The sequence below is a fragment of the Dreissena polymorpha genome, chromosome 1 (genome assembly GCF_020536995.1).
Source record: "Dreissena polymorpha isolate Duluth1 chromosome 1, UMN_Dpol_1.0, whole genome shotgun sequence".
Taxonomy (NCBI): Eukaryota; Metazoa; Mollusca; class Bivalvia; order Myida; family Dreissenidae; genus Dreissena; species Dreissena polymorpha.
In genome coordinates, this window is record NC_068355.1 from 132,507,698 (window position 1) to 132,530,504 (window position 22,807).

Here is a 22,807-nt window from a genome sequence, read left to right on the forward strand (position 1 = left end):
TATATTCAAGGAAATGCTATGTCAAAGCATTTCCGAGTAGTTTAAACAGAAGCCTTTATGCAAAATAAATTCAACAATATGCACATGGGAAACATGATTTGACTTGCAATGTCTGGAGGATAAATCAACACCAGTTTGACAACTGGGTAATGGGAGAACATTGATTTCTACTTGCAGACACAAGTGTTCTATTCCATATGCAACAGGAAACATGCTGCATGACAAAATGTTATGATTATTGTTCAATCCTGTATGACCGCACAGGTTAATACGCATTAAACACTGTTTTCCCAGAATAGGGATCAGTTTTTTTAACAATTGCTCCAGTGTATATTTAACCCTTTACCACTTAGATATGTATTTTGACACATTTAGTCTATAGAAAGTTGAATTTTATTTAACACCTAGTTACTAAATTCAAGTTTAAAAGGCTTCATTTCCATCCCTTAGATACCGTAGGTTTCCACTTACAGCGCGCAGTGTTTTACCTCCAAAATTCAAATTAAAAAACATGGTGCGCGCTATACATTGATACAACGCTATCCTGGCTGCTAAATTGGTAAAAAATATGTTGTGTAATCGTAAATAATCAAAATGGCCGCCATGTTCTTTTCCAGAAAACTACCACCCTATAATCGTACACACTGAGGTGCCATTGTCGAAACAACAAGAAGTCGCTACTGGTAGATATGAATGCGGTAGAAGAAGTTTTGGTCAAAAATAAATTTGTTTGAATAAACTTGCGGACATTTCTTTGTTTGTTTTTTTACACTTCTTTATTGATGAATTCCGATGGGGATTGTTGTCGACATTCCGGAGAGCAGGCAAGGGTAGGTGCGAACGAGGTCTTTTTTGCGGGTAACGGTAGGTGTGAAAGGGGGTCATTCTGCACTTCGTAATTGGCAGATGTTATTGAGTAATATGTGCCATGACTTGTTAAGACGCTAATTGACATTTGAGACACTAATTGACACTTGAGAACGTGAAGATATGCAATTGCATTTTGTGTGTATTAATATTGAACGTTCAACAGTGGTGTACCTCAACAACTGTATCTCTGTCTCCCATGCGACATTCAAATTTACCGGTAATGCCCATGCTTCCCCGAGGAAAAATCACACGATGTACACTAATTCTTATTTTCTCACGTTTTTCACGAAATGCACGTGGACTGTTAATCTTTTGCTAGAAAAAAACCAAAATTGTCAGAAAAGTATAGTGCTATGCAACCCATGCTCCTAATCATAATGACGCTTCCTATTTTGAATGCTTAATTAAGCTTTCCTATGCCCCGGATTATAGGATTGTGCAATAGTAAAATGGCGGTCATTTTCGGTCCGATTTGGTGGTTTTATTGTCTTTAAATATTTTTTTCTCCATTTTTGCATTTAAAAAACAGCCTGCGCACTATACACGGGAGCGCGCTACACATGGAAACCTATGGTGCTGATGAGCAGCAACCAGCATTAAACCTGAATAGACTGCGAGTTAAACCATTTTCACTTTGCTTCTTATGGGGGAAAGGGTTAAAGAATGTTCATTGATCGATGGCTGATACAAGAGAATTAATTGAAATCGAATATAAGTGAAGCTCAGCCCAATATGTCATCATGAAAACCTCTGAAAAAAGCAATACCAATTAATTTGTAAGCAACCCAATAAATTCCCACATAAAGATTATATTCAGCACCTTCTATTTATAGATTTGTTATAAGGCAGTCCTTAATTTGGTCTATTTTTTGGTTACTGCAGAAACCACAAATACAATAAGATTAACCCTTTCCCCATAAGAAGCAAAGTGAAAATGGCTTTTGCACCCAGCATAAAAACCAGAACAGCCTGCGAGTAATTGCATCTGTTCAGATTTAATGCTATTTGTTGCTTATCAGTAACTAAACTTGAGTTTATTAAGAATTAATAAAATGATTAAATGTAACTTTCTAAGGGACTACAAATGGGTTAAAAAACTTATCTAAGCGGGAAATGGTTGACTATTAATTCAAGTCAGACCTCCACATTCAAAGCCCCATGAAGTCATTCAGAACCCCATGAATGAATAATTACTACAAACACCAGGTCTGTTTTCACCAAACCTGCTGAAAAGCAATAGACCTCCAGAAAACTGTTTTCACAAAGTTCAAGAGTTCAAGGATGTATACCATAGGCTAACAATTCTTCCATACAACATTATAGGTACATTGTATATGACTACAACACAAAAAGATCAATAGCTAATTTGTGTCAAAGGCACCTATAACACAGCTTGTGTGTGACAGATGAAAAGTTCAACTATTAGCATTAAACCACTTAACTTCACCATTATGCACACCATTAAACTGGTTACAATATAAGCCTATTTAGTATTACATAAACATAAGGCAGTTATACACGGCCCTTTCTGGTTTGCACTCAGGAGGGACAGTCACAAACATTGGTTTATACAATGTACAGTAAAATTGGGTCAGTTGTACTAACCAATCTTGTATTGTTTGCACTTAAAGAATGTATCATAAGCATGACATTACAATTAATTCACATTTGAATTGCACTTGTATTATATACTAAACATGATGAACTACCATTAGAGTCTTAAACAAAATTGAAAAAACCTTTTTGTTCAATAATCATTACTTTTCAATGATTAAATCAAAAGCTAGTTATAACACTTGATAATAGCAAAGTTTAATTGTCAACAAACTTCAATGTTTCGCGATAAATGTAAATATTATGAGGGGGGGGATAATACTTTGCAAAACAAGAGATGTGTTCGTCAGAAACACAATGCCCCCTATTGCGCCGCTTTGAAATAAAAAATAATTATTTTTTTTACCTTAGACCTTGAAGGATGATCTTTACCTTGAACTTCCACCACTCAAAATGTGCAGCCTCATGAGAACGCCGCTTTGAAATTATTTTTTTTTACCTTTGACCTTGATGGATGACCTTGACCTTGAACTTCCACCACTCACAATGTGCAGCTTCATGAGCACGCCGCTTTGAATTATTTTTTTGACCTTTGACCTAGAAGGTTGACCTTGACCTTGAACTTAGACCACTCAAAATGTGCAGCTTCACGAGATACACATGCATGCCAAATATCAAGTTGTTATCTTCAATATTGAATAAATTATGGCCAATGTTAAAGTTTTCGGACAGACAGACACCATATATTGACATTTGACCTTGAAGGATGACCTTGACCTTCACCTTTCACCACTCAAAATGTTCAGCTCCATGAGATACACATGCATGCCAAATATCATGTTGCTATCTTCAATGGTGAAAAAGTTATGGCCAATGTTAAAGTTTTTGGACGGACGGACAGACGCCATATATTAGACATTTGACCTTAAAGGATGACCTTGACCTTTCACCACTCAAAACGTGCAGCTCCGTGTGATGCGCATGCATGCCAAATATCAAGTTGCTATCTTCAATATTGAAAAAGTTATGGCCAATGTTAAAGTTTTCCGACGGACAGACGCCATATATTTGACGTTTGACATTGAAGGATGACATTCACTTTCACCTTTCACCACTCAAAATGTTCAGCTCCATGAGATACACATGCGTGCCAAATATCAAGTTGCTATCTTCAATAGTGAAAAAGTTTTGGTCAATGTTAAAGTTTTTGGATGGACGGACAGACGCCATATATTAGACATTTGACCTTGATCGATGACCTTGACCTTCACCTTTCACCACTCAAAATGTGCAGCTCCGTGAGATGCACATGCATGCCAAATATCAAGTTTCTATCTTCAATAATGCAAAAGTTATGGCCAACGTTAAAGTGTTTTTTTCGGACAGAAAGACAGACTGACATACACACATACTGACATACTGACTGACGGACAGTTCAACTGCTATATGCTACCCTACCGGGGGCATAAAAAACTCATTAAAACATGTAGACACTTCAGATCGGGTGTCAAAAAAAACAGAAAATTAAATGAGTTTTTGATAAAGTTTACCTCAGAAAACAATGCATATAAAGCATATTAAGTTTATGATATATAGAATCAGACAAAATAATATATGCACATAGCAATCTAAGTTATCATTCATAACCCGAAAAATAATGTATATTACAATTCATTTCAATGATGATGGTAAGTTAAAGTGTCACATTATATAATAAGTGGCTAACTTTAGACAAAATATTATCTAGCTTTGTGCATTCAATCCATCACAGGCTTATATTGATAAACATTAGACAACTAATTTTGATAACCATTAGGCAATTTCACAGTCTTCTAAGGTACATGTACAAACTTTCAAGTTAAACGGAAATGAATAGCCTGGATCTCTTTAGGTTGTACTTGACTTCCTCCTTTATATACGCCAATTTGAGCTTCATTGATTACAGTGCAAATCACAAGGTCTAAAATTAATACAACCATCAAATTTTATCTCGAAATGGAAAATAAATGGACAAACATAAATCATAAGGTAATAAATACACACTAAAACATCAAACATATCTTGCATTTTATCTTGTTTACAAATCAAATATGGCACATACGACCTATGCGTTTATTTACTTTCATTAAGCAATAAAAAAAGTACATGCAAACTTCTGAAAAATGTTCAAAACATTTTGCCCATCCAATAGATGGTGAGCAATGGCGTGTAAATTATATATATTTTAATTGCCTGGTTATAATTTAGGACTTATAACATCCTCAAACATTAATGTCCTTATGGATGTTTATGATAACAGCTGATGTAAATAGTAACCAAAGACAAGGCAGGTAATATTTTACTGGGTGGGAATACTTAATACCAGCACTTGACAAATGATAGCAATCAACAAGTGTGCAGCTTGCTACCCATATCTCACAAACCTGTGACAAAAACAGTATTTGTTTGTTCTTCATTTCAACACACTTGCACTCATGTCACAATACAAACTTTGTCAACTGTACATTTTACCAAACACTTGTGAAATAGTAAATCTTGTTCGTTCTGGAAGACTATTTAAATGAACCTGATGCATGTGCTGTACATTTCAACATCAGTTACAATAGTTTCAAGCTAAAATATTGACAATATGGCTTTTTTTTGGCATTACATATTTCATATTTATCAGCGAACATAGCATGTTTTTTTTCCATGTATTACATATTTTATATTTGTCAGCAAACATGGCATGTTTTTTTCAGTCTTTACATATTAAATATTTATCAGCAAACAGGGCATGTTTTTTTAGGAATTACATATTTTATATTTATCAGCAAACATGGTATGTTTTTTTTCACTCTCAGGAATTGCATAGTTCATATTTATCAGCAAACATGGCTTTTTTCAGGAATTACCTATAACAAAACACGGCATGTTTTTTATTAAGAAATTACATATTTCATATTTATCAGCACACATGGCATGTTGTTTTTCTCAGGAATTGCTTAGTTCATATTTATCAGCAAACATGGCTTTTTTTTCAGGAATTACCTAAAACAAAACATTGCATGTTTTTTATTCAGGAGTAACATATTTCATATTTATCAGCACGCATGGCATGTTTTTTTTCTCAGGAATTGCATAGTTCATATTTATCAGCAAACATTGCATGTTTTTTTTCAGGAATTAGATATTTCATACATGGCAAAGATTTTCATTTATGATCAGATTGATCAGTATGATTGCAGTCATTGTAAAAGAGGGGGCATGTGTATATTAAAAGTGACTGTGCGAGTACACATATTTTCACCTGGTCAGCAAGTTATTTATATTTATATTCCTTTAAATGCATTAGCCCTTTGGTTTTACTTATTTCCTCAGCAACTTCCAATAAACTGAAAAGGACACCATTAAGTAAGTCATTTACAAATAGCACTTGACACACTTAAAATCGGTCTCATTTACATGTTATCTATGCAAGTATTACTCTTGAACTATATCTACATCTAACCTTCAGATACTTGACATGAAATTATTGAATCAAACTGAAAGATGCAATAAAAGGACCATACAGCCAAAGACAGGGATATATATGGATATATTTTCAATTATCTCAGCCACATAAAGGCTAAAATAAGAAACAAATTATTTACCAGTTGTTGGAGAAAACGGAATGAGCTTTGAAGATTTTCCGCCTGATCAGCTTGATAATAATAAAGACTTGTTCTGTTAAACTGGACTTAATAAATATGCCATAAATGTTGTCCCAGATTAGCCTGTGCAGTCAAAACAGTCTAATCAGGGACAGCACTTTCTGCCTACACTGGATTTTTATATAGGACAGACATCCTTCACTAAAAGATCCATACAAGCAAAGTGTCATCCCTGATTAGTCTGTGCAGACTGCACAGGCTTTTCTGGGATGACACCTTACACACATGCATTAATGCCAGTTTTTTCCAGAATGCAGCTTATAATTATACACTGTCATTGTGATAATGTATATTATCAGGTTATTATTGATGTATCCCAAGGTCAACAACATGATTAAATACAATAAAGAGCTGATAACAAGATGTAATTTGCAACATTTAATATGATGACATCCACTTGAATGCTCACCCCAATATTTTCTAGTGGAAGGACACATGACCGGGAACTATTGGAAATGAACAAGAAAACAAGAAATCATGACTGGTTTATGATCATGAAAATCACAGCTGTCACATGATGAATGTATCCCACCTGAACATTATACCAATGAGTATATTTGAGCTGTGCTCTGATTAAAGTGTGTTTAATGCATGCGCGCAAAGTGAGGTTGAGACACTTTCCCACTAAACTGGATTTTGCTTAGAGGAGACTTTCTTTGAACTAAAAGTATCATAAAAGTGGAATGTGTCCGCCATGATTAGCCTTTTATTTCGCCATATTTGGAATGGGGACGGGTCCCTTTGGATTGGGAAACAAATGCATCTTTTTTACTAAAATTTGGGAATTAATTTTGTTGATTTTATGCTTACGTATACTTAAAAATTGATAATAAAAGTGATTTCAATATAATATTTTCTCAAATCATCTTATAAAGCTGGTTTGGAGATAATTGACATGATTATACTTATTTAAACAAATCTTCATTTGGGATTTTTTAGGTCCCATTTGGGAAAAATATATACTTTTTTCCTAACAGACCCAAATTTGAACAAACAAGAGCTGTGTTTGTGAAACACAATGCCCCCTACTGCGCCCCTTTGAAGCCATATATTTGACCTTTGACCCTGATGGATGACCTTGACCTTTAACCACTCAAAATGTGCAGCTCCATGAGATACACATGCATGCTAAATATCGAGTTGCTATCTTCAATATTGCAAAATTTGACCTTGACCTTGAAGGATGACCTTGACCTTTCACCACTCAAAATGTGCAGCTCCATGAGATACGCGTGCATGCCAAATATTGAGATGCTAATTCTTCAATATTGCAATATTTGACCTTTGACCTTCAAGAATGACCTTGACCTTTCACCACTTAAAATGTGCAGGTCCATGAGATACACATGCATGCCAAATATCAAGTTGCTATCTTCAATATTGAAAATTTTTGACCTTTGACCTTGACCTTGAAGGTGACCTTGACTTTGACATTTCACCACTCAAAATGTGCAGCTCCATGAGATACGAATGCATGCCAAATATCGAGTTGCTATCTTCAATATTGCAAAATTTGACCTTTGACCTTGACCTTAAAGCATGACATTGACCCTTCACCACTCAAAATGTGCAGCTCCATGACATATGCATGAATGCCAAATATTGAGTTGCTATTTTCAATATTGCAATTTTTAACCTTTGACCTTGAAGGATGACCTTTATCTTTCACCACTCAAAATGTGCAGCTCCATGAGATACACATGCATGCCAAATATCAAATTGCTATCTTCAATATTGCAAAAGTTATGGGCAATGTTAAAGTTTTCGGACGGACGGACGGACTGACTGACGGACAGACAGACTGACTGACGAACAGACAGACGGACGGACTGACAGTTCAAAAACTATATGCCACCCTTCGGGGGCATAAAAAAGTTATGGCCAATGTTAGTTTAGGACAGACGGACGGATGCCATATATTTGACCTTGAAGGATGACCTTGACCTTTCACCTTTCAAAATGTGCAGCTCCATGAGATACACATGCATGCCAAATATCAAGTTGCTATCTTAAATTTTGAAAAATTTATGGCCAATGTTAAAGTTTTTGGACGGACGGACAGACGCCATATATTTGACATATGACTTTGACGGATGACCTTCACCTTCACCTTTCACCACTCAAAATGTGCAGCTCCATGAGATACACATGCATGCCAAATATCAAATTGCTATCTTCAATATTGCAAAAGTTATGGGCAATGTTAAAGTTTTCGGACGGACGGACTGACTGACTGACGGACAGACAGACTGACTGATGAACAGACAGACAGACAGACGGACTGACAGTTCAAAAACTATATGCCACCCTTCGGGGGCATAAAAAAGTTATGGCCAATGTTAGTTTAGGTCGGACGGACAGTGCCATATATTTGACCTTGAAGGATGACCTTGACCTTTCACCTTTCAAAATGTGCAGCTCCATGAGATACACATGCATGCCAAATATCAAGTTGCTATCTTCAATTTTGAAAAATTTATGGCCAATGTTAAAGTTTTTGGACGGACGGACAGACGCCATATATTTGACATATGACTTTGATGGATGACCTTCACCTTCACCTTTCACCACTCAAATTGTGCAGCTCCATGAGATACACATGCATGCCAAATATCAAGTTGCTATCTTCAATATTGAAAAAGTTATGCAAATGTTAAAGTTTTCAGACGGACGGACAGACTGACATACTGACGGACAGTTCAACTGCTATATGCTACCCTATAAAAATAACATTACAGCCCATTTAATTTCACCCATCACAATTATAGTAAGGGCATTCAAGTCATAGGTTAAGTTAGAGTTTCAGTGCATAATAATACTTATATTATACAGTATAACAATAGCACCGCATAACGGGTGCCACGCTCGACTGTGGGTGCAGTTTTGAATAAATTAAAGCTTGTCGGAATTTTTTTATTTGTTTTTTAAGAGGTCACAGTGACCTTGACCTTTGACCTAGTGACCCAAAAAATGGGTGTGGCATAAGAATAAGAATTGTTTATTACACCAATAATGGGTCACATTAATGACATATGAATCTCAAATAAAGCATCATAATATATTGCATCATTAACACAATATACTATAAGTAAGGATATTAAAGAAATAAATAAAGCTTAATTCGTATTAGCTGATACACAAATGCTAAATGTACTTAGTATGAAATATATATGAACTCACAAGTAATACTAAGAGCCTACTCTAAACTATTTAAGATTTTACATAATCATTATTCATAAATAGTATATAATATTATGCAACATTTATCTAAAGTTACACAGGTTTTAACAAGTTACCAAATTAGTTCTTTTATTGTAGGCATTATACAAGAAGGTGGCAAAAAGTGAGATAGTATCATGTTGTTCAAAGCTCATAAGCCAGACAAATTTCTGTTCATTTGAAAGTTTAATAAAATTATTATTTATATTTTGTACATTTTCAAATAACTTTTCTCTATCATCATGAAAACATTGACAAAACATTGCAAAGTGAATTTCATCCTCTACCAAATTTAAATTACATAAAGTACAAAAATGCTGTTCAGCTGGGATTTTCTGATATCTGCCAGTTTCAATTCTTAATTTATGACAGCTAACTCTAATCTTTGTAAACATAACTCTGATATCTCTATTTTTTAAAGTATAGAAATATGGCTCTTTACAACATCTGTTTTTGAACAGGGAATAAATTCTTAGTTTACCACTTGTGCTAGTAATTCTTGATCGCCAAGTTGATTTATACAGGGACACTAACTTTCGCTTTACCAGAGAATGAAAATTCTTTTTATGCAAACTAGTAGAGGATTTTGAAAACTTTTGAAAATATGATTAACACTTGTGACCCAGCTGTTCTTATCACTATTAAAAAGTTTATTTCCTTCACTAAAGGCAGCTGACAATAAGGCACTTACTTTACCAGAATACATTCTCTGATAATATTTAACAGTATTACATATAATATCGACATATAAAGGATAACGTCCCAGTTCACCATATACAGCATCATTAGACGTTCGCTTATGAACACTTAAAACATATTTCAAAAACTTCACATGAAGCAGCATGTAGAAGTCATCAAGGTGCAGCTACATATGAAGCTTCAAAGCTGTAGGTTGAAGCACTTAGATTCTAGAGTCAATGTTCAGAACCTTTACAAAATGTAAAGGTTTAAGCACGACGCGGACGACATGACATTGGACACAATGAGCCGGCTATGACAATACCTTGGGTTTTCTCCGAAAACAGCCGAGCTAAAAATCAAACCAAATCATTTCAAAAATGCTTTCATGTCCTTTCTTTATTCGACTGCGCTATCTGGGTGAAGACAGCTAAAATTTCCATTATCCCGGTCAGTGCTTTCAATTAAGACAAAAAAGGAAAACTGAAGATTAATGATTAATGCTTATGTCTTTTGACCCCCCCCCCCCTTGCCTTCAAAAACCAGCGCTTCAAAGCAAGTGGATGATTCTAGTGGACATAAATTTTTCCACAATTCCCAATAGACTCCAATACCAATAGAGTCACTTGCCAAGTCCGGCTTTCTGCCAATGCAATTATCTCAGAACTGATGACCAATAAATTGTGATCTGTTATTTGGCGCTTGAATGGCTTATTTGTATGCTTGGTGTTAATATTATTACTGATGAACATGTGCAAGTTTTAGTTTAGCCTCCATCAAACAATGGTTCAGAAACTAAGGTTGTTGCAAGGTATGAACTTGAATGTTTGTGTTTGTATTTCGAAGTTCATGAGGTACCTGAGGCACCTGAGGCTGCATTATGCATAATTTTTTATGATATTTTTTGTTTCAAGAAAGTCTCTTCTTAGCAAAAATCCAGTTTCGGCGGAAATTGTCATCGCTGATTAGCCTGTGCGGACTTCACAGGCTAATCTGGGATGACACTTTACGCACATGCATATAAAACCCTTTTTACAAAGCACAGCTCAATTTTAAAAGCTAAACAATTTGGGTAAAGTCGGGTTAAGAGATACTAAATGATGGTCATGTTGGTCAGTTCACCCCCTTTCCCACTCAGAAGCAAAGTAATAATGGCCATATGCAACCAGCATAAAACCAGAACAGCCTGCCGGTAACTTGCAGTCTGTTCAGGTTTTGGAGATGAAGCCTTTGAAACTTGGTTCAAAATGCTGTTTTGAGCGGTAAAGGGTCAACTTTTTTCAGTTACCTGTTCGTCAGAGAGTCCATCTTCCTCCATAGTTTTCTCCAGGGTGCGGTACCTGCAACGACACGAGAATGATGCAGGAGGGTCTCTCTCAACAGGCATGTACCGGTATGATATGAACCTCTGTCTGGGAAAATGGGGTTTAATGCATGTGCGTAAAGTGGTGTCCCACATTAGCCTATGCAATCTGCACAGGCTATCAGGGACAACACTTTCCGTGTAAACTGGTTTTTTGTGAAAGAGAGACATTCTGTAAATGAAATGTACAATAAAAATGTAAAGCACAACGGACTGCACAGGCTTATCTGGGACAACAATTTACACAAATGCATTTAGCCCCATTTGTCCAGAGCTAAGATCATATTTTAACATATCTTTTATGTTTGTTTAAATTATGTTTGCCGTTTTCAACAGAATATCAGTCATACTATAGTAGTTGATAAACATACTTACACTGTTCCTCGTTAGCAGGTTTAACCATACCAAGTGCTTATATTCGTGTCAGTACCTGACACCTGACCTACTTGATTCAGATATAAGGGGAGAATTGCCATGGAAGTACTTTTATCCATTTTTGACGTGCATCCTTGACCTAATAAAGGAGTGAGCAGATAACTTTTCCTATCTATAGTCAAAAGGAAGTGGCAAAGTTTATTATGTTACAAGTGTTATCATAACATAACATGATGACACAGCATTAAATTAAATACACCTATATTTACTGGAAGTTTTAATAATAATAATGACCCTCAGGCTACTCTGGTGGGGCGGGGCATTAAGCCCAGATTTGCAGAAACTGGAGATCTTCAAAACTTCAACTTAAAGTTGCATGTTGCCTTCGTTGTATTGTATTGTTCAATGGGTTTGCAATAGGACTCGATGAATGATCTCATTGTCATTTGTGCCAAATTTTGTGCTGAGTTTGAAACTGAAACCTATCTGGTACAAAATCGTTGCACACTGTTCTTAAAATGAACTTATTGGTTTTTGAATCCAATTGAAACCACCTGTCTCAATAAGGAAGTTATAAGATCTGAAGACTGCTATAGACCACAGATTTTGCAAGGAAGTTTTGTCCAAAAAACATGGATTATTACTTTAAATTTAAACAGCTTAAATGCTGACAACTTTATTTTCTTTAAGAAATTTATAAGATAGTGAACAGGCAGGCTATGTGGCGCCTAAGAATTTGAAGATGAATTTTGGCTTTAAGCAAAGTCAGATGGAAAGAACCCTTGCTTTAAAACCAAGTTTTGGTGAACTAATTATTATTGCATTTGTGTTTATTCTTTTTCTCACAACAATTTTCGTGTAAGGCTATGCAAATTGTGATGCTTTATGCCTATTAAAAGATTATGTCATAAAAGAGTATACTATTAAATTTAACATAAACACATTTATACCATAATTCACTTTTGTCTCAATGTACATTTTGATTCTAAATTAGTAACCATTCATATTCAATTCTATTAGAAATAAAACACTGAACAAACTCAGCCTGTTAGTACAAAATTGTTGAATTCTTAATAAATGTTTGTCAAAGCAAATGGCATTTATAGGCTGACTATGATACTAGACTCATAAACAACAGACTTTGACATCCACCCCCCCCCCCCACGGTTTCACTAGGATAAAAGTTGTCCATTTACATTAGGTCACTCCAAATTTATTTGTTGGTCTACTGATTTTTTTGTAAAAAAAGCTGAATAGGCAACAAATTTTTTTTTTTTTTTTTTTTTGAAAACAGGAAAATTTTCGAGCGAGCGAAGAGCGAAGAATAAAAAAAATCCCATTTCGATAGAAAAATATTGCATTAACAAGAGATACAGATTTAAACAGCTATAGTTTACATTCAAATAAATTCTTATACAAAGAAAATAATCTTATGTGCGAACAAGCAATAATGTATCTATGAGTTACATACTTTTTAAATAAAAATGCACTGAAATTAAGTTTCAGAACTTAAACTTTAAAATGTAGAACACATGTCTAAAGCTAGTGTTTTCATATCAGGAATAGCATTACTTGTAAGTTTTAATTAAACATCTTCTAATGCAATTAGTAAAATAATGTTTATTTTTTTATATTGAATAACTCTTCCAGGAAGATTCTTCGCTGTTTCAGTACAGGCAACGTGTACTTTGACAAACGCCACTCGTCGCGGTGTTCATTTTACGGTGTTCGCTTACCAAACGACCCCCGCGATGGGTGTTCAGATCAAATATTCGCGGGGGCCGTTTTCAATAAGGTGGACACCGCGAATCACCGCGGACCCATTATATCTACCGCGGTGTTCATCGTGTTCGCTAAAAATAAAATAATTAAATATAAACGTAAATTATTAATCCCTTTCATTTAAAGCGGGTATATACGTTGTTGTCAAATATTTATGAATTTATATAAAATGTGTAATAAACTTATTATATATATATTTAAATATAAATTAAAATAAAAGTTAAGAAGAACGTATCGAAAAATGCGAAATAAGCCAGATATTTAATTCTGAAATTTAAAACGGCTGTACAGCCGAATTCGCTAGCATGTAAACCATACATGTACGATGTGAATCTAAACTTAGTTTAACGGTTTATTTGAATTCCTGCAACGATATCTATTCATACGACACACGAACACTAACTCCGATCCTAATGCAAAGACTAATGCTTCGGTTATTGTAGGAAAATATGTACGTCACAATCGACTCGGGGCGCTAATTTTCTTTGCTGCATTTTATGAAATTCGGCTTTAATGTGTAATTTTTCTTGCCTATTTTGTGTTATTGTAACATATTTTATCAATGTATTACAATTACAATTAAACACATATAAAAATCGTATATACCCGCTTTAAAGCGATAATGAATACAAGTAAATATAGTCTATTTTTATGTACATGATGGTCGAAGGATATTTTAAGTATTTAACGTAATATTATGCGCATCTAACAATATATGCAATGTTTATAGGTGTCTATCGCAACCGTCGGTTATTTTTTGGTGTTGTCACTTTACATAAACTTATATCTATGAATGCAGCATCAACATTCTAAAACGATATCCCGGAAAAATAAAAAAATCATTTGAATATCAATTGTACTTTCGTTATGATTCTGGGTACGATGTGAACCTAAATTTCATTTTAGTGCAGATTCATTCATACGACACAAAGACACAAATTTGTTTTACGGATCATTTCGGCTTAGAGGACTGAACTGTCATGAAAAATATCGAATATTATATTTTTTATTAACCACTGGAAGCAAGACGAGTTGTAGATAATTGGTAAGTTACCATATTTTAACTAAATATTTTGACCAGTTTCCCTTTTTCAGCTCAATTCAACAGTCGAAAATGCGCATAATATCAATCTAAAACAACAAAATGCGGTGTGTTCTATCCAGAAGCCCTGGCGGAAAATGTATGGCGTGACAGTGTTGTGCCTAAGGTTAATGAACTTCTTCGCCGCCAGGGTAGAGAGGAGAGACGAATGAGGAGAGATGCGGGCACATCTGCCGACATCAACGGGTACATGGAGGACCTGCACGGCATGCTTCCCGAGATAAACACCTCATGCGACACTTCGCTTCTGTCGCTTCTGAACAACAGCATGTGAATACTACTACTGAATGTAAATTATGTAAATACTGTATATATTTTTCTGTCGCTTCTGAACAACAACATGTGAATACTTCTACTGAATGTAAATTATGTAAATACTGTATATATTTGATATTCACTGTGCATTTCGAATAAATACCGACTTTTTAATGTTGTTGTTATTACGTACATACATGTATATACAGGATTCTATCTATTAAATAATGCAATGTTATATGCTAAGGGGAAGACGCAGGAAAAACAAAAACAAACAATTAATTCAACATGAACGAATATCACGAGTTGTTATCAAATATTCATAACCTGATATGTAAATTTATAACCGGTAACAAATCTTTATAAATAATAACTAACTTGAAAACGAAGGATGACATGGGCTACGTTAGAAAGTAAATATTGATTAGATCAATATAAAATATCTTACATCAGATATTGTTCACAACTCGCCATGCAAAGCATTGAGAACAAGCGGAAATGTCAGCAGAAAAAGTCGGGAAGAAGCACAAAAAGTTACAAACGAACAAAACAACTCTAACGAAAATACCGCATGAAAGAGAATGATCCGGAATATCATTCTCTATATACATGCTATATTTACTAATTTTGAACTTCTTTCAAAGATCTTAAAGAACTTTATTTCAACAAACGAGTCCAGTGCTGAAATGGAAGAAACCTGAAAGACACAAAATATAATCTGTTAAAATACATGTATATGAATAGAAAAACCCAACAGTTTACGATTGCAGTCGTTGCAATCGACAGTTGACAATTTCTAAATTTCGTAGCATACTGATGCAGTACGTTATTTCAGACAGTACAGGCGGACGCAAATAAATTATTTAATACTCACTTTCTTTATAACTCGATATGTGTTGTTAAAAAACGGCGATTGAATTGCTTAACACCATACCAGTTAATAGACTTGATGATATAAGCGCTTTAATTACGTTTCCGACTTTACGTGCTGTCCGAATTTAAAGTGATGGGCATTTTGTTACTGTTGAATTGAGCTGAAAAGAAACGGGTGAAAACAATAAGTTATAATGAATGTGGTATCTGAAATTATCTACAACTCATCTTGTTACCGGTTGATTATAAAAAATATATATTATTTTCGATATGTTACATGACTCACCCATCCCTCTAAGCTGAAATGATCCGTAAAACCAAATTGTGTCATTGTGTCGTATGAAAGAATATGCATGAAAACTACATTTAGACTCGCATCGTACATCGATTCATTTCTGTCGTAAGTTGTCAAAACGAAAGTACGGTTGATATTCAAATGGATTATTTTTCTTTTCGGGATATTGTTTAATTATGTTGATGCTGCATTAACAAATGCAAGTGTATATCGAGCGAAAACACAAAAAATAAACAACGGTTACGATACACACCTACATTGTATATTGTAAATACTGTTAGTTGCCCATAATATCACTTTAAGTACGCATACATTTGCACATACATGTAGTTTATTATGTTCATTTGTACATTGTACATGTACATGTAAATTTAAAACTCTTGAATGACCATCGCAGACAGGTATTATATGTATCAATGGCCGCGCGGCATTGCGGTGATCACGGGTGTTCCAGTTAATGATGACGTGCAATCGCGGCGATTTCGGGTGTTCGCCGAACACCGCGGTCAGTAGCGTGTCCGCCCCCCGCGAAATGTCACCCATCGGGAAAATTGAACACCGCGGACACGCGTTTTTGTCAAAGTACACGTTGCCTGTACTGTATATGAATTTGCAGCCGTTAAAGCTTCCGATATGATTTCATGATGCTACAGCAAATTTACGTTAAACGATATGAGGTCGATGTATATCATATTTATAGGAGTAAGTTGCATATGACCTTTGACCACGAAATATAACCATATCATTGAAGTGAGGGGCACATGTCTACCTACTGCTGCTTATATTTGTTCGAAGTTTTCAGTAGTGAAAGCTGTGAAAAGGTATACCATGTTGCAAGCTGTGAAAAGGTATACCATGTTGCAATAGCACGTGAAGAGGGGCAATCATCAAAATGATAATGACAGACAGTCGGACAAAGGCCATGCATATAATCCATTGTCGATACCTTATATTAAAAGGGGCGTTTTGATGGCTACTCGCTAGTACGGTACTGTATTTTTCTGAAATAAATGTATACATTACAAAGAACTGTTTTGATGTTTCTAAAATACATGGGCCTAGCTTTAAAACATGTTCCGTCAACCATGTATTTTAATACTTCTAAAACATTGTCCATGTGAATCATTTAGAACCAGCCTTTATTGATTTTATTTTTATTTTTTGTTCACTTAAAAATGTGTTAAAGGAAACATTTGCCTACATATAGGGAAATACCGTCCATATGCCCATTTAATAAAGAAAATGCATTAAAAACTTACGTCATGTTTCCCGATGTTGTTTCAAAATGAACATGCTTCAACGGTATTTGCTGATAGTATCATGTTCGAACGTGAACAAACACATTCAAATAAGTCACAGAACGAAGCAGATGTGTTTTTATTTACAAGGGATGGCTGCAGCAACTTTTCACCGCAATTTGTTAAAACGGTCACATAGGAAGCCATTTTTATGGTCGTCTCGATAGAATTTTCGAGCGACTATAGTTAACAAAGGTTACGAAACACTATATTTTGCATTCATATTCAGCGTCATAATCGTTTCTGCGAGTGTTTTTTTTCTTTTTCCACAAATTAACAAAAACACATGCGCTATGGTTACAGAAGGACACAAAAATGAGGAAGAGCGGTAATTTTTTTTTTTTTTTTCCGTTTTGAAAAAATAGGTGCGGCAAATCCGACGACCAACAAATCAATTTGGAGTGGCCTTAAATACATAAAATGTTCGAACACATATGCATGTATTGAGCAATCCCAACTAGGTCACTCCAATTAATTTAACATTTAATAAGCAGGACCTATCATACAACAGGTGACAGCTAGTAATTACGCATTATGGCATATTAATTAATATCTCCAATGACCACCATAAATCATGCACATTATTAAACCATGAACAGTGATATACCTTAGTGTACATCTAAGTTAAAAGTATACTTGTGTGACTCTGACATCATTACGATCAATTTAGATAAAATAATGTTTTTTCTTGAATCTTGAATTCACATTATTAACATTTTGTGGTGACTGGCTTAAACTGCCATTAGCAAACAAACAATTTGAATTTCAAATGATTACATTCGCTTTGTTTTCAGGGACAGATACATTTCTTGTGTGTGCATCAGTGCAGGGGTTGAAGAAATTTTCCAGAACCACTCGCCCTGCAGGTCGAGTAGGCCTGACAATCCACTCGCCCTTCACTTTAATCTACTCGCCCTGTATTAAAAAAATAGATCTATATTTATAGTTATGATCAACCAGAACCTTCTGAACCTACTTAACATAGTGACACTAAACTGCAAACAAATTATCTACATTATCTGATGGATTATATTTGCTTTCAGGGCCCTCAATCTATCAAATCTGCCACCGAATTTCGGCAGCAGTCCCCTACCTAAAAAGTATACTTTTTTCCCCTTTTGGGGAGAAAATTCCCCCCACCCCCCCAAAATATTTTTATCTTTTTATTAATAGAAAGTGTGTCTCATGATTATTATATCTCAATTCTATTTCAATTTAATCTTTTCAAACATACTTAATTATGAAAAATGCAATGAATATAGTGCAAACATGTACAAACATAAAAATGAGAGAGTAAGTAAAAAAATCCCCCAAAAAGGGAAACACCGCGAACAATCCCCCCTTTAAGTGCTGCGGACCCCTTCCCCCAAAATAGTGTGAGGGCGCTGGCTTTCCTTACGTTTTCTGCACCTCTTTCCTTTTCTCAATTCTTTCCGCTTCTCGTTTTGACAACCTTTCTAATTCTTTCTGTTCCCTGTCGCCACCACCTTGCAGATATTTTAAAAAAGAACCCTTTTCCATTTTAATATTTCAGACGAACTTTTACTGAAAGACACGCTTGATTGACAAACGGTTACAATATGGTAAATTTTGCCTAAAGCTTCTGATCACGAAATCTGGAATTATTCTGTTTATTAATAATTATTTTCTTCTGTTTATTTTTGATTAAATATAAGAAGTGTAATAATTAACCAGTGATGTATTATTGTTTTATTGATATTTACATTAAAATTCACGGAATGACCAATATATTTAACAGTTTTATTCACTTTTAATCGATTAGCTAAGAGCACTGACAACGACGAAAAGAGCGCAGCCGATTTCGATAATTATTTTTACTGTGCCGGTGACGTCATTTTTCATTGTGAAAACGAAAGTGCAGTTTCTTTGTGTACTTAACGTATTTTTTGTTCGTTCGAAAAATTGTTTGCAATTTGTATCAATGTGGAAGGAGTTCTGGAACTGAATTTATATTTCTCAACTTGAAAAACAGCACTCGCCCGGTCTGTCGAGTATTTAACAAATTTTACTTGCCCGACCATCAACTTCACTCGCATATGCGAGGGGTCGAGTGGATTCTCCAACCCCTGCAGTGCATCAACTTAATTTAAAAAAAATAATTAACCAATATTCCAATGGTTACAAAAGTAACCAAGTTATGTAGAAATTACTTTGTTTAGAGCTTGTAAAACATAAACAGCCTATTTCAAATGGACATAGGAAAAAGCTGCAGAAAAATGTCAGGGCCAAAAGGTTACAGATTTTATTAATTTTTTGCATACTGGGAAATTTGTTGTCAGCTAAAATGTTGTCTGCTGGATTTCTAAAATCAGCATTTTTTTCAAAGAATACTATCAGAATAGCAAACAGTTTGGATCCTGATGAGACGCCATGTTCTGTGGTGTCTCATCTTGATCCAAACTGTTTGCAAACGAATGTGGCGTCTCATTAGGATCCAAACTGTTTGCAAAGGCCTTCAAAATTCGGTTCCAGAAATGAAAGAGTTAATATTCCTGTTCAATACGGAAATGAATTGCTAAGACACTGTAATTAATTAATGTCTTGTACCCATTATTAGCACCATAATTTACACATATTTGTATCTGCAAGCTTTAATATCAAACCATAAGATGAATATTAATTTCTCCAAAGCATAAATATCTGGAGTGCTTTTTTTTATTGAATATGGGGCCCAGACTCAGCATAGCAATGTTTTGACTAAAATTGGGAAATTTAGTTGTTGTTCTTTTTGCTTAAAAATACAACGCATTTGAGAATAAAAGTCTTTTAAACACTAATAGGTTTATCTCCCAGAGCTGGAAAGGGATAAACTGTATACATGTATTAATATTAATTATATATATTTTTTAATACTTTTTATTGGGAATTTAATATAGTCTTTTGGAACAAAAATATACTTTTTGAGATTGAGAATCGAGCCAACCCCAAAATTGTAATATGACCCCCAAACCCCAAATGTGTCCTTATAAGTGATCCTTCCGTGTAGTTTTAATTGCTAATCATCTTAATGATCAAGTTCTACAAAGAAAGCCGACATCAAGATGACTCAGAAAGGAGACACCAGGTGACTGACCTCCTTGTATCAGTGAACAATAGACTCTAGCACAATACAAAAGTGATTACATTAATCTAGTTTATATTTAAATTTACATGACTGATAAAATATGATCTACACCAAGCTATGTTGTTTTGTATTTTTTGGTCAGCAATAACTGATTTTTAACTTCACATTAAATATAAGTATGTTCCATAAATATTTGTAAAATGTCTTGTTAAAAAGCAATATCTCCATTTTCTAACTTTCAAATTTTATAAATTTGTTCTTTTAACCAGAATCAAAGGTAGTGATTTTTCATTGATAAGTATTTTAAGTCTTTAACAATTTATGAATATTTTAAAAATAAAAATCTATATCACTTTAATGACACAATCACGAATAAAGAATAAGAATTATGTATAAAATAATAACAAATATGTTAACATCATTATGATAATTCTTAATCAAATATTTTTACGCAGATGTACATGTATATTTCCACAAATTGTAAGGTTAAATGTGGGTCAACCCATCAGCTTAAAATAACAATTCTACATTATTACCAGCTGACCCAGAAAGCCAGTTATTAAATTAGTAAATTATTCATACCCTGTAACTAAATTAAAACTTGTGATCCCACCGAATATCATATGTTTTACAGTGTCAAAAAAAACATTAATTTGAAATTACTTTCAAGGCTATTTATGAAGGCAGCTATTTTCAGAATAGCAAATACAACATTTCCAAAACGTTTTCCACAGATTCCAATTTTTTAAATTAAACAAATGTTTTCAAACCTTTTTATTTACAATTATGATATTTATGTCACAAAAATCACGATAATGTCTGCCATTCTGCTATTTGGAGTTATTTCTAACCCCTTGATGCTGACATGAAATTATCCCAGTATTGGATTTGTGGTCTATAAACGGACCGGCTATTTATAGAAAAAGTAATAGGACTAACTGTCAGAGTGATTATTGCCATCTGCCTTATAATTGCTAAGCAACAAAGATATTTATAGAACTTATGGTGCCGTCTAATGAACGAACTTTGTAATGATCTATCATGATTAGGTCAGAGGAAAAAAAACAATACATCACTGAACAGTGTTTTTCCTGATGTACTTGACAAACAGAGCAATATTCATTGTCTATCACTGACATTACTACAAACCCCTTAATTCTGTGTGACCTATGTTCAAGGGCAAATTACTCAGGGATATGTGGTATTAAAAGCATTTGGTACATCTTCACTTCATAGTGATGACATATTTGATCACTGGATGAATATGGAAGTGGTTGGCTCGGAAACTAAGAAGATTTAATGTTAATGCCATAAAAATTGCCACTTTTAAGGGCAAGTAACACAGGAACATGGGGATCATTTGACTCAAAATAAGATTTGAGCATCGCTCTGTGAAAAGGATTAAATGCATGTGCAATAAGTTTGATCCAAGATTAGCCTGTTAGTTCACATCGGCTAATCAGGGGCTACACTTTCCGCTTGTATAGTTTTCATTTAAACAAAATATGTGTATGTCAGAAACACTATGATCCCTTTTGCGCCGCTTTGAAGCTATATATTTGACCTTTGACCTTGAAGGATGTCCTTGACCTTTCACCACTCAAAATGTGCAGCTCCATGAGATACACATGCATGCCAAATATCAAGTTGCTATCTTGAATATTGCAAAAGTTATTGCAAATGTTAAAGATGGGGCAAACAAACAAACATACAAACCAAAAGACAGGGCAAAAACAATATGTCCCCCCCCCACTATAGTGGTGGGGGACATAAAAAGTATCTTTTCAGCAAAAAACAGTTTAAGCAGAAAGCGCTGTGCCTGGAAAAAAACTTTAAACATAAGCATATAACCCCTTTTCACAGGGCTTGGCTCATTTATTTGTTTACTACTAGTTTACCTGGTTTCGCGCTCCTCATGCTGTGATATGAGGTTGGAGTAGTAGTTCTCCAGCGTGACCTTGGCGCGGGTCACCTTGTCTATTGTGTGGTTGCTCACCTGCATTTGTTCCCCTACTGTGGCCATCTTGGAGTTGCGACTCTGAAATCACCAGCATGCATCATTGAAAACATGGATTAATGCACTGTGCTCTGGGAAAACAGGGCTTAATTCAATGCGTAAAGTGTCATCCAAAATTGGCATGTGCAGTCTGCACAGGCTAATCAGGGATGACACTTTTGGCTTAAACTGGATTTTGGCTCAGAAAATACTTCCTTTAAATAAAAAATACAATAAAAGCAGAAAGTGTCATCAGTGATTAGCCTTACTGTGAGGACTGTGCATTTGTTGCACTGCTGTGCCCATTTTGGAGTTGCGATCAATGAAAACATTAAAGTGGCCTTTTCACAGATTTTGGCATATTTTGAAG

General features: G+C 34.8%; 1 protein-coding gene across 3 annotated transcripts in view; it reads right to left on the reverse strand.

The window, feature by feature from the left end:
• Positions 1-22,807, reverse strand: part of LOC127850506 (serine/threonine-protein kinase 38-like) — an 83,782-nt gene that overhangs the window by 37,430 nt on the left and 23,545 nt on the right. For all 3 annotated transcript variants that reach the window (XM_052383596.1, XM_052383613.1, XM_052383603.1), the window contains exons 2-3: positions 22,340-22,479; positions 11,302-11,353 (exon numbers count right to left, since the gene is read on the reverse strand). In XM_052383596.1, the coding sequence (XP_052239556.1) occupies positions 11,302-11,353; positions 22,340-22,464 (177 nt within the window). In that variant the 5' untranslated portion in view covers positions 22,465-22,479. The remainder of the gene's footprint in view (positions 1-11,301; positions 11,354-22,339; positions 22,480-22,807) is intronic.